At 37.2% G+C, this 12,344-nt stretch overlaps 1 protein-coding gene across 4 annotated transcripts in view; it reads right to left on the bottom strand.

The window, feature by feature from the left end:
* The window catches only part of Zfyve16 (zinc finger FYVE-type containing 16), a 46,096-nt gene that overhangs the window by 15,310 nt on the left and 18,442 nt on the right, over positions 1-12,344 (bottom strand). For all 4 annotated transcript variants that reach the window (XM_075976321.1, XM_075976322.1, XM_075976324.1 and 1 more), the window contains 8 exons: positions 10,893-11,035; positions 8,840-9,212; positions 7,397-7,519; positions 6,306-6,461; positions 5,438-5,662; positions 2,220-2,302; positions 1,073-1,177; positions 580-727 (listed from right to left, as the gene is read on the bottom strand). In XM_075976321.1, coding sequence (XP_075832436.1) covers positions 580-727; positions 1,073-1,177; positions 2,220-2,302; positions 5,438-5,662; positions 6,306-6,461; positions 7,397-7,519; positions 8,840-9,212; positions 10,893-11,035 — 1,356 coding nt within the window. The remainder of the gene's footprint in view (positions 1-579; positions 728-1,072; positions 1,178-2,219; positions 2,303-5,437; positions 5,663-6,305; positions 6,462-7,396; positions 7,520-8,839; positions 9,213-10,892; positions 11,036-12,344) is intronic.

Here is a 12,344-nt window from a genome sequence, read left to right as displayed (position 1 = left end):
ATAAGAGCAATGCACACTCTTAACTACAAGCCCTTTCTCTCGCCCCCACTTTTTCACTGCTTTTCAGAACATTATCGTATGAGTAGTGAAAGCATCAGGCTATTTCAATGCTGCCCTGTGATAGTGTGTTAATCTCACGAACCACTTCCCTTCCACTGGACTTTCTGTCTGTCACCGTCACTGCAAGTCTAGCAATGGCAGCAGTCAGAGCTGAGGACGATGTCACAGAGGCTGCCCACTCCACCATCTTCATCTGTTCATTATCCTTCACCCTTGCCTACACTGTGCCCTCCTAAGTAACAGGAGCTGAGCAGAGACTGAACAAATGTAGAAACATCCCATTCAAAAAGAAACTGTGGAAAATAAGTTTCTCACACTATGGGATACACTAAAGAATAGACTTCCAAATCTTTACATCTAATGTAGCCAGAAATAAAAACACAAAATAAAGCAATATTTTCAATCTATTCTTTATAAAACAGAAATTCTAAGCATACCACTCGATCATTAATTCAGAAAATATGTTAAGGAATTTATTTCTTTCTGGAGGGATCTCTTAAGTGGGGTTTCATAAATTACCTTTTCTGGGCTGACCAGTGGCACTATTGGCCTGAGTTTGATAAACTCCGTCACTCTGTACACACACCAGATGAGAGTCTGCTTCTGTACTAAAACTAGCTCCAATGCTGATGACGTGCTCGTTAGAAGAGTTTATCACCTTCATTACCTGAGGGAAAAAACCCATCATATTTGTTAAGAAGCATTTTCAACATTTGTGTCTAGTCTAGACGTCATATTATTGATCAGCTTCATAATTACCAAGCTTTGGTCTGAATAACTTCTTGGGAATGTGACAAACAATACAAAAGAAAAATCTCAATTAATAGATAAAACAATAAAGGGTTGAAATAACTGGATCAAGCAAACTCTCTATTAACAAACCAATTCTAAAAATGTAAAAACACTGTTATTATAAAACAGGTACCTTCATTCAAAACAACAACAAAAAGTCTAGTCTCAGGAACTCCGCTCTTCTACTATCTTTAGATCTGGACTGAGCGAGTATACTTACATCACTGTACTTTTTCCGAGGTATTTTTATACAGCTTTTTCCCATTTCCATATGAATCAACAGCTGATCGATGTTATGCAATGTATACTGGTAATTTCGAAGATCCTACATAGAATGATCACAGTTCCATCAACATTTGCCCATCCACTAAACATTTTCATCTGTAACTGTAGTTTAAGCCTTCTGACACAATTCTATCAAAACGCTACCTAGAAACAGTCCCAACTTGAAAAACAAAACACCCACCCATAAAAAAACCACAACTCAAAAGTAATAAAGAATATTCTCAGAGAGAGGGGCTACAGTGTTTGGAGAACACTCCTTTCCTTTTACAGTTCTTCCCAAACAGCAAGAGTTATTTTTATAAGTGTTCTCAAAGGCTCATATGTTTAAAGGTTTGCTCATATCTCGTGGTGAGGCCTAGGGCTCTGGAGGCGTGCCTCTGCAGAGAATAGTAGGATTTAAGTCCATTCTGTTTCTTTCTTTGCTGCCCAGGCACTATAAGATGAACGGCTTCCTCCATCAAGTACTCCTCATGATGCCGCCACATGCCCAAAACAACAGAGCCAAGTGACCCTGGACTAAATCTTCTGAAGTCATAAGAAACAGTAAACTACTCTCTTTACAAAGATTATCTCCTATATTTTGAAAACCTAACAGAAAACTGAGAGCCTTCAAGCTAGAGATGGGAAATTAAAAGTAGGTTTGCTAACTACTTCAGCAAATATAAAATGACAAAGTTCTGGGTAAAAGGAGCCTCATATGTCACCTTATCCAGGTTTCCTACTACAAATAAAGACACCAAGGTCATAAACTGCTCACACTCACAACGCTGATTTACTTTTCTAACACTTCCCCTAAAGCTCCATCAATTTCAGAGGCGTGTGGAGAAGTTTCCCATTGCCCCCAGTACATAAGAACAACAGCAGAGCTAAGCAAAGAGCACTCAGAGTTAGGGACCCATGGGTCATGAGACACTGTATTCTAAAATGAAGCAGAGCTCATTTCTATGATGGGGACATATTATAGTAAGTCTTCAAATACCAAAAGCTCCAAATTAAATGAACAAATAAAACTAGGTCAAATATACTAAATAAAAGTTTAAAGAAACAGTATTTAAAAACAACACAATAGTTCAGTTACTTACAACAAGTAAGTTCATAATAGTGTGTCCTATTTCTCCAAAAAGAGGCTTCCTGCCTCTGACACTTGTTAGAGGAGCGGGATATGCTGCACATAAAAATGAGTAATTGATCACTATCAACAATAACAGAAAGTCCTCCGTTTATTTTATTTATTTTTAATTTCAAAAAAAAAACAATACATATAAACACCACTCAGTCAGTTATCAGAGAAAAGTAAAAGATGCCTGTGCATCTGCTAGATGCTACACTTACTGGTAACCTTCCACGGACCGCCTGACTCAAATCCTACAACAAGGGTGTTGACACTTACTTACAGATAAGAAAATTGAGACAAAGAAACATGCTCATTTAACTGTGGAAAAAGTACAATAATTGCTTTGACCTCTATAAAGTTTTTCTAATTTAATGAGAAATTGAAAAAACTTGGCATTTTGATGTTTTCTTCTGTAGTGTTGGGGATTGAATCCTGAGTCTTATACACACTAGGTCAGCACTACACCACTCAACTATAATCCTGGTGCCCAAATTAGAGACTTTAAAGATATTTACAGTCAATATTATTTTGTGGTAATTCAAAAAATGATCGTATATTTTTATAGTTCTTAGGTCATGATAATAAAAGGAACATAAAGAGTCAAAGGATCCAGGGCAGAAGGGCGCAAACAAGGGCCTTGTTGAATGTCTACTCTCTCGTTAGGGTGCACACTATAAACATAGAACACTAAAAAGAAGACAGCTTGCAGCCAACACAGAAGGACCCTGATGCTGACAAAAGGGGTAGACTTTTTCTATGATGACGAAGAACTGACACATTTTTAAATTAAGCTCTCAGCTCTTGAGATAAGCAATCTAATATTTCTGGTATCTACTATACAAACATTCTTCCTTCAGCTTCTAAGAAACACTGCACATCTGGCACTATTTTATAACCTGAAGTCAGAGCACCACATCCTTGCTAGTACAAATATATTTTGTAATCTTAAAAAAAAAAAACCTCCAAAGTTATTTGGACCATAGAAGGTCTAGACTGGTAAAAACACGGTTAGTGTTAAAAGACATGACTAAGAAAAATGCTTGCATTTCACCTTATCTTTTCATGAATGAGGTGCATCCTGTAATGACTAAAGGTCATTTTACTTGAGACACTGAACAGGTTATGGCTTAGAATGACATGCTATCAGTGTTACAGCCTTACGACTAATGTTAAAACAGGTAGTCACTGATCAGAGAAAGCGATTTTCATCCTTAATCTTGGGACTTTAACTTTGTTACTGAATTTCCCACATATATATTCCATTAAAAATTCCCAGTCAGATGTAAACAGGCATGTCAGTGTCAGTCTACCTACGGTCTGGCACAACAGAACACATACAGGGCACTGCTGAGGCTAGTTCATCTCCACTGGCGACTCTTCCCATCACTATCACACAGCTTTGAGTTTCAATGCTGTGATCTTTTGAGAAGTTCCTCATGTTACCACACAATAAACATCACTGTAGGGAAACTAGTCTTACCATTTTTAGGTGCTACTGTCCAAGCCCACAGACCGATGATTAACTAGTATATTGCCCTAATATTCATAAAAGACAGCATTCAAATGCTTTGATCAGCAACAAAACATTGAACTGGACGAAGAAAACGCTGGCTCAGTAAAATGCTGCGAATTCTTGGAATTATACTCAAAACCTGAGATTAAAGCTAACTTTCCACATAACAGAATCAAATGCTTAACTCTTTTTGTTTGTTTGTTTGTTTTTAGAGACAGGGTTTCTCTGTAGCTTCAAATGCTTAACTCTTAAATAAATAATAAGAAATACGTATCATCAAAGTCAGAATTTAACAGTTTGTCAAACAGAGGATTAAAACAAATTATCTTTCAGAACTGCCCATTCTGAAATAGAAATAACTTTTATTCTTCCCAAAACAAAATTGTCTCCAATATTACTTACTAAATTATTTAAATCACATGCCTTGTAGTTAGATATAATATGTGGTAGATTAACAAAAATTACTTCTTTAGAAAATCCAGAAATAAAGAAACAAAGGAATGTTTAAAGTTTAACATTAGAGGGGGCTGGAGAGATGGCTCAGTGGTTAAGAGCATTACTCGCTCTTCCAAAGGTCTTGAGTTCAATTCCCAGCAACCACATGGTGGCCCACAACCATCTGTAATGAGGTCTGGTACCCTCTTCTGGCTAACTGTATAAATAATAAATAAATAAATAAATAAATAAATAAATAAATATTTTAAAAAAAAGTTTAACATTAGAAATAGTTTGGAAATTACAAAAATAACTACATACAAAAGTCTGTAGTTCTTTCAAAAGCAGGCATGTAAATACACACAAAAGCATGTATCTAAGTGATATATTCTATAGCACTTTTGAATAATTAGCTAATCATTACGAATATAAAAATCAAGAGAGGAATGTAAAACTTAGGGAAAAGGCAACCACCATCTCTAACCCACTATCTCTAAAACCTTTGACTACATCAGCAAGTAGACAACAATACTCCATCTAAGAAACACTGTATGTATTGATGACGCAAACGTGGGGTGGGGGGTGGACAGACAACAACACACACATAATTTGCCTAATGCATAGATAAACTCTCAATAATATATGGTCCTAAGAAGACTTCAACAAAGGTAACAATGTAAAGAACTTTGCTTTCTTTTGAAATAGCAAAGTGCAATCAAGCATGCCCGTGTAGGCCTGTGGCCTCAGCACTTAGGAAGAGAAGCAGAAGGATCAGGAGTGCAAGAACATTATCAGCTTTAAGTGGTCTGAGGGCCTAGAGTGGTCTCATATAAATGAGACTGTCTCAAAAAAAATTATATCTAAATTGTGAGCTAGGTTATATATAATTTATGAGCATCCTGAAAAAATTTAAATTGTGAGCTAAGATATATATAATTTATGAGCATCCTGAAAAAACTTAAATTGTGAGCTAAGTTATATATAATTTATGAGTGTCCTAAAAAAAAATCTCAATTGTGAGCTAAGTTACATATAATTTATGAGCATCCTGAAAGCTCACGGCACACAGGCTTTATCGCACTAACCTGATACAGCCAGACTGTCTTGGAAATTTAAAAATCCACCAAGTCAAAGTAGTTCTAGTAATTTAGTAAAAATTACTTAAATAATTTCCCTGAATCTATTGTTTCATCATTAGTATATCTGAAGATATGATATCTTATTATTCTCAAACTTACCTTTGTATTCTGCTCCCAGTCTCAACATTAAGCGCATAGGAAAAACCTTTGCCCAAGGAATCTCCAGTTTCTGGATGAGAATACCGCAGAGAAAAGGACTCCTTGGTACTGGGAGATCATCAAGTTTCTGAAAGGTAGGTGTAATAAACAGGAACCCTCCGTGATCCTTACTATTGAGAAAACTCTCAGTAAATGTCAGATTGTCCAAGTTTTCTATGTACTTTCCTGGAAATGATATTATTAATAAAAATATTTTAAGTTGTTAAATTATTATTTTGATGAAACATTCTGAGACTGAATGTCCTAATATAAATCTTAAGTAAAAGCAATATGCTTTTGTTTTGTTTGTATTTTTACTCAAAGCCTGTATTTGGACTGGGGTATAGCTCTTTGGTAGAACGACTTACCTCAAGGCCCTAGAGATTTAATACATGGCACCATGAAAACATTAAAAAGGAGTGGGAGGAAGAGAAGAACCTGGTGAACACTATGCACAGACTTGAGCCACTCCTGGAGATTGGGTTGGGGATTATAATTAAAAATTTGAAAATGTTTCCATTCCTAATTGTTTTTCTCCTTTGTGCATAGCAATAAGAAAAATCATCCCCTACATCTAGTACAGATGATAAGAATATAGATACATTTAAAAAAATTCAAGGAGGCAAAGGTAGTTCCATTTTTAAAATGAAAAAAAAATCTATGTGGAGACATTAATCACCTAAAAGTCTAGATTTAAGGAAATTAATGGGGATTAAGCTCTTTAATTTCTTCACAAAATAAATCTTTAGTATAATTAGCATGGAATATAAATGCCTTTAACTACTTTCTTCATCCCCTAGTCTCAGCAGTTCAAAATAAAATAGTGTACCTTTTAAAGCATCCTTGTATATGGTGATGAACAGTCTAAAGATGTCCTTAGGAACTGTATCCTCGTTTGGCAAACATAGCAACAGGACAATAATTTCTGCCTGTCCCAAGCCGTGCAATCCATTGGTTGAGAAGTACCAATATTTATCTGAGGCATCTTGAGGAAGAATGACTTATGATTATAAACATCATATTTAAATTTAAAAATTAAACAGTTTTTGAAAAAATACAATTTATCAAATTTAAAAAATTCTCTTGATAAAAACTTTAAGTGTTTAGGATCCATGTAAGAAAGACCAAAGATTATTGTAGGAGTCAAGTAATAACAGTAAGAAACTTTAACGTAAAAGATACACTAAAATGCCAGAAGAATTTTATTTGTTTCAGAATAAAACATAGATTAATGCATTATTGAGTAGCAAAAATTATTATTGAGGATAATTAACTTATTTTAATTAAGTCACATCATTGACTTTAAAAATGCCTTAAATGTGGTGGCCCAGCATTTGAGAGACAGAGGAAAGAAGGCTGCTGTTAAGTCCAAGGCCTGCCTGATCAATACAGTGAGTTCCAGGCCAGTCAGGGATATGGAGAGTCTCTGTGTCGATAAGAGAAGAGGAAAAAGTCTTTATTGCTACCAAGCCATGATTCCATTTACCATAGTTGACTTTATTTAAAAGGATAACAGCCAACAGTAAACATTCAAATGCCCTTCAGCTAGACTGCGGAGGCAACAGAGCAGCAGAAAGCTTAGCTCCCACACACGATGCCCTAGGCTGACTAACCATGGGAGATGGGGAGAGAGGGAAGGGAGAGAGCTATAAAAGGGGAGAGAGGGAGAAGGAAATGAACAAAACAAAACGCCTGGACTAAGCAGAGCATGCCTGTAATCCCAGCACTCCAGAGGTAGAGTCAGAAGAGCCTCAAGTTGGAGACCAAACACCGTTAGCTAAAATTATATACAGTCACATTTGGCTGGAAAAAAATTCAATATATTTATTTTTCACTATCGTCAATAAAATGTAACATGAGAATATAATTACTTTAGATATCTTTACTGAAAAATAATCAGAAAACTAAATTTCTACTTACAAAATACTAACTTGACATTCACAAGTAGGTTAGCATTGAGAACAAATGTGGCAGGAGGAAATCCTTCACCTTCAAGAAGCAAAATGATCTGCTCATGAGATGGGTGTTCTTGTATCACAGGCACTAAAGAGCAGATATATATTAATCAGGATAATTATCCTCTCATATGCATATGATAAAAAGTGTATAAATCTACAATAGACTGATTAAATTTAAACAAAACAAACATGTTTCTTGAAACCAATTACCACTCTGTTCTATAATTATATACTCATTTTACCTTCCTAACATATAACAAATAGCTATAACTCAGATATATATGCATATACTTTTTGTGTATTTTTCAAGATTAAAAAAAACACTTTTATCAAAACTGGATTCTAGGGCCTGCGAAAGTGCATAGTAGGTTAAATTTCTTGGCTGTGGAAATTAGATTCCCTAGAACCTTCGGTGGAGGAGACAGCCTCACCTCACCAAGTTGTCCTCAGACTCCACACACAGGCTGTGGCATACGCTGGCACTCACACACATCATACATCACAGTGGATTCTAATTTCTGAAGTCTATACTTGTGTTTCATATGCTGCTTGCTGCCATAGGCATGATATCAGTGACAGGTAGCCATAGCTAAACAAAATGACAGCCAACCAGAAAACATGCACAATATTCCAAGAACAGAGCTTAAAACACTCTTGTCTCTGTAGAGGTAAGCTCGCAGAATGTCTCTTACAGGCAACACAACACTAGCAAGCTTCATCTCTCTACATTAGCACGTGAACAACAACCCACAAGCTTCTGTTTCAGATGTCATATAAAGCTTGAGGCAACAGGCATCTCCCTAGGGAGCAACTCTGGGGTGGGAGTTAACCACAGTATCCTCAGCTCAGCTCATTTCCCTTCTTACAAGAAAAATGGAGACCCAATGAAACTAAATAACATGCTTAAAGTCATACGTGAAATAGGTAGCAAATGATGGCCTAAAATTCCTAATTCTGCCATTGAATTTAATGCTATTTCTTTGGAAACAATCCTTCTTAACACACAAGCTAGAGTTAAAACCCCAAATAGAAACATTTCTGAGGGGTTTACCCATTGTATTAGATTTTAATTCATCCTAAGACAGAGACCCATATGTAATAAATGACTCAAAAGTTCAAAAAGTTTTCTATTTGTTTTGTATAAATAAGACTTTCTATAAACTAAAGTTATCACCCCTTTTATATATCATAACAAAAATGTTTTAAAATGCATTTCCTGTACTACAGACAAAATTAATATGTTCTTTGAGAAAGGTATTTCCCCTAGGATGGATATGGTAGCTCACTGTCCTCTCACAGGCCTGGGCTACACAGCAAATTTCCTAACAGCCACAGCTACGTAGACCTTTTCTCAACAAACCCAAACCAAGGATTCCTGTTCAGTTTTAAGCAGCCACTATCCTACCTGATCCCTCTTCTCCAGATGTGGTCAGAAGGGGTGGCAGACCAACCTCGTCTTCAGGTAGAAGACTAATCTTGGTGCGGACGTGTGTGGCAATGCCACACAATAATCTGTAATCTGAGACACTAGCCACAGGCGAACCCGGGTGAGCAGGCACAACAGCAGAAGTAGACGGCTCCTCGCTGTCTACAAAAACGTCATCTTCTAGTGTGAAAGGGCCAGGCATAGGCAAGCCTTCAGTGCCTGTTCTCAGAGGCAGTTTTTCCAGAGGTACATGAGAAACAGGACTCTGGGTTATCTCAGTTCTCGTGAGATCTCCTATTTCATTGTTCGGCTTTTCCACCACAGAATGGGTATGATCCACTTTATTTACAACCTGTAAAATAGGAGGGAAAGAAATCAGTCCATGTTCTCTGTTCAAGAGTGAAAGGTTGACCTCTATAACCAAATGTATTTTAATAAAAATAAAAGAAACCAATATAGGCTCCCAAATTCTTCTCAAGTTAAATTTCCATTTGACTTCCTTGATTGAGTTCAGGGGTATACCACATTAAGGAGTACAAGGGTTTAGCTAATGGCCGTACCCCTTACATAGTGACTAACTTAGCTCAGCTCAAGGCTTCCTCCCTCTTCTAACAGTTAAAACAGCCTGGAAGGATGGGGGAGGGGACAGAGGAATGGCTGGGAAGCAGAGTGATAGAGTCCACACTAGCAACCACCCAGAAAAAGCTGTCGGTCATCTTCACCAGAAGCTCTTCCCCTTTTAAACCTTGCAGAATAAGTATTAAGAGGTCATGGACTTGAGTGATATTTATAGTCTGTTTCAAACTTCCGTTCTGTTGGAACAAGATTGAGAATACACCACCTTTGGTAACTAGTTGTGTTTGCTGAAGAACTGTTACTTGCAGGTGGTGTCTACCTTCTACTACATCTGGTACAGCGTGCAAATGGAAGCAGAAGATCACCAACAAATACTTTCTTGTATGCACAGAAAACATTAAATTAGTATCAATCTAAAATAAATTATGATTCTCAAAGTGCAGTCCAGGGACTGCGAAGTCCACAACATCCTTCAGAGAGACAGAACCCAAGAGTGCACCACACTGCACTACACACGGAAGCAAACTGAAACAATGCCGCTCTCTACTGAAGGGATGTGGCTTTAAAATAGTCTTTTTCTTCAAATAGTATCTCCTATTGGCTTATATAGTAAATAATTTATAAATAGGTTTATTATGTTTAATTAATAAATATTTTAGTTTTCTCCATCTTAAGTTTTAAAAACAATAATTATAAATACATATAACCTACATAACTTTATAATCTTGGAGGTTCTCTGTAACAATTAAAGCTTACAAACAGGTTCTGAGATTTTTGTTAAAAAACTGAGAATCACTGCCAAAACAATACTAAAAAGGGTGAAACCGGGGCTGGAGAAACGGCTGGCAGTAAGAGAGCTTGGTTCCTGAGGAGGACCGGAGTTCGATTACCAGCACCCACACTGGGTGGTTCAAAACCACCTGCAGCTCCAGCTCCAGGGAATCTGATACCCTCTTCTGGCCTCTCTGGGTGCCTGTACATACCCACACAGACACACATACACATAAATTAAAACTAAAATAAATATTTCAAATGGTAAAAAACTCTATTAACAACATTAATCCAAGCATATCTCAGATTTAGGGAATCTAGGTCCATAGTAAAGCAAGTCTGAGAACATAAAAGTTTACACTGTAGCATAGTTTACTAGGTATGCAATAACACGGTATCTAAAGAAAAACATTAGAAACACTTTACTACTAAAAAAGGCTAATGACCACTTTGAGCTGTTAGATAAATGAGGTTGACAGGCCTGCTCCATCAACACTGCCCACAGTCTTCAGCTCATAAACAATGCCGTTTGCAAAGTGCTATGAGGGAAGCACAGCACAGCAAAACATGCACACACATATCTCTAGAAAGATTCAAGGCATCCAGAGGAGAAGCACACTAATAATCACACGAGGAATCATCTACAAAATAAAATTTATGAAGCATAAGCTATTTAGATCCTTACTGTGGATACATCAGGTAAGACAGGACTACAGTCATCAGGACATCTTTTACTTCCGGATGATAGTTTGGTTGTGTCGGCAACCTCACCATTAGGCAGAATGCCATCTGCGAACCACACTCGCTTCTGTTCTTTGGAACACGGTCCTAAAATGAGTTGGAAAGATGAACTGTTTTAGTTTGGCAATACTGCAGTGACACGTTTCCAGACAGGTCAGTTAATGTTTTCAGAACCCTTCTGCTATTCACGACAAGTCCTATATTCTCAGGGCTGCAGAATCCTACAAAAAGTAGATCTGGACCCTGAGCAAAGGCCATGCCTATCTAATTCACTCCAAGAAAGAGCCTAGAGCAGCTGTGGCCTGGGAGTCACCTGCTCTGAAAGGGAAGAAGTATCATACTTTATGGGCAGCGGGACAGACATATAAGCCCTCTATTATTGAAGGGATGCATGGCGTAGCATGCTAACTCAGCTTTCCACTGACAAAAGAAACCATGGAGAAAATGACTTAACGGGGAGTTTTCTGACTCAGTTTCAAAGTTTTCGCTCAAGGTGGCTTAGCTCTGTTTCCATGGGCTTTTGACAAGGTAGGACACCATGGTGGAAAAGATGCAGCAGAGCAGAGCTATTCCCCTCGTGGTGGCCAGGAAGCAGAGAAGACACAAAACAAGGAAAGGACAAGATGCGGACTTCCCAGAGGTACCCCTAGTGCTCTGCTTCCTCCAGCGAAGCCCCACCTTCTGGTCCCACTCACTGATTAGCTCGGAACCCTAGAACCCAATCACTTCCCTAATGCCTGATATCCGAACAATTTATTGGGGAACCAAGCCCTCAAAACATCGTCTTTGGGGACATGTCACATCCATACCATAGCAAGCAGTGACTGGAGACAACTTAAGGGCTGAGTAAGGTGCAGGGATAAAAAGCAGGTATCAGAGCATAACAGATAAGCAAAGAAAATCATACAGATAACAAAAAGAAAAGCGAAGGAAAGGTAAGTGGACCACTTAGGTATTCAAGAGACTTTTTTGTATTTTCACTTAATATGCAAACAGTAACACTGTAGTTCTTAGATAGGCCAAAAGCCTTCCTAACACTCATTACTGCTTCTTCTCAAATCTGGGATAAATATCTATTATAAGCAGGAATACTTGTTTTTGTTGTTGTTAGAAAGTGTCCAGAAAGAAAGGTTAAGAGAATTAAAGTCAGATGATTTTAGAACAATATAAAAACACAAGTAGTTTAATGTCTACTTTTCAAAATGGAGAAAACATAGAAAAAGTTGGAATTATGTATATGTATTTGCAACAAGAGCGGGTGTATTAACAAGATACCTTTCTTACATTTACGAAAGTTTGATAATTTAGGTTGTTGATTTGAGAACATACAAATCATTTTAAACACAAATTTATTATCTCTAGGGTTAAAATACACAATTTCATAACTACATCTTTG

This window comes from Microtus pennsylvanicus, chromosome 6 (genome assembly GCF_037038515.1).
Source record: "Microtus pennsylvanicus isolate mMicPen1 chromosome 6, mMicPen1.hap1, whole genome shotgun sequence".
NCBI lineage: Eukaryota > Metazoa > Chordata > Mammalia > Rodentia > Cricetidae > Microtus > Microtus pennsylvanicus.
This window is presented reverse-complemented; position numbering and strand designations above follow the sequence as displayed.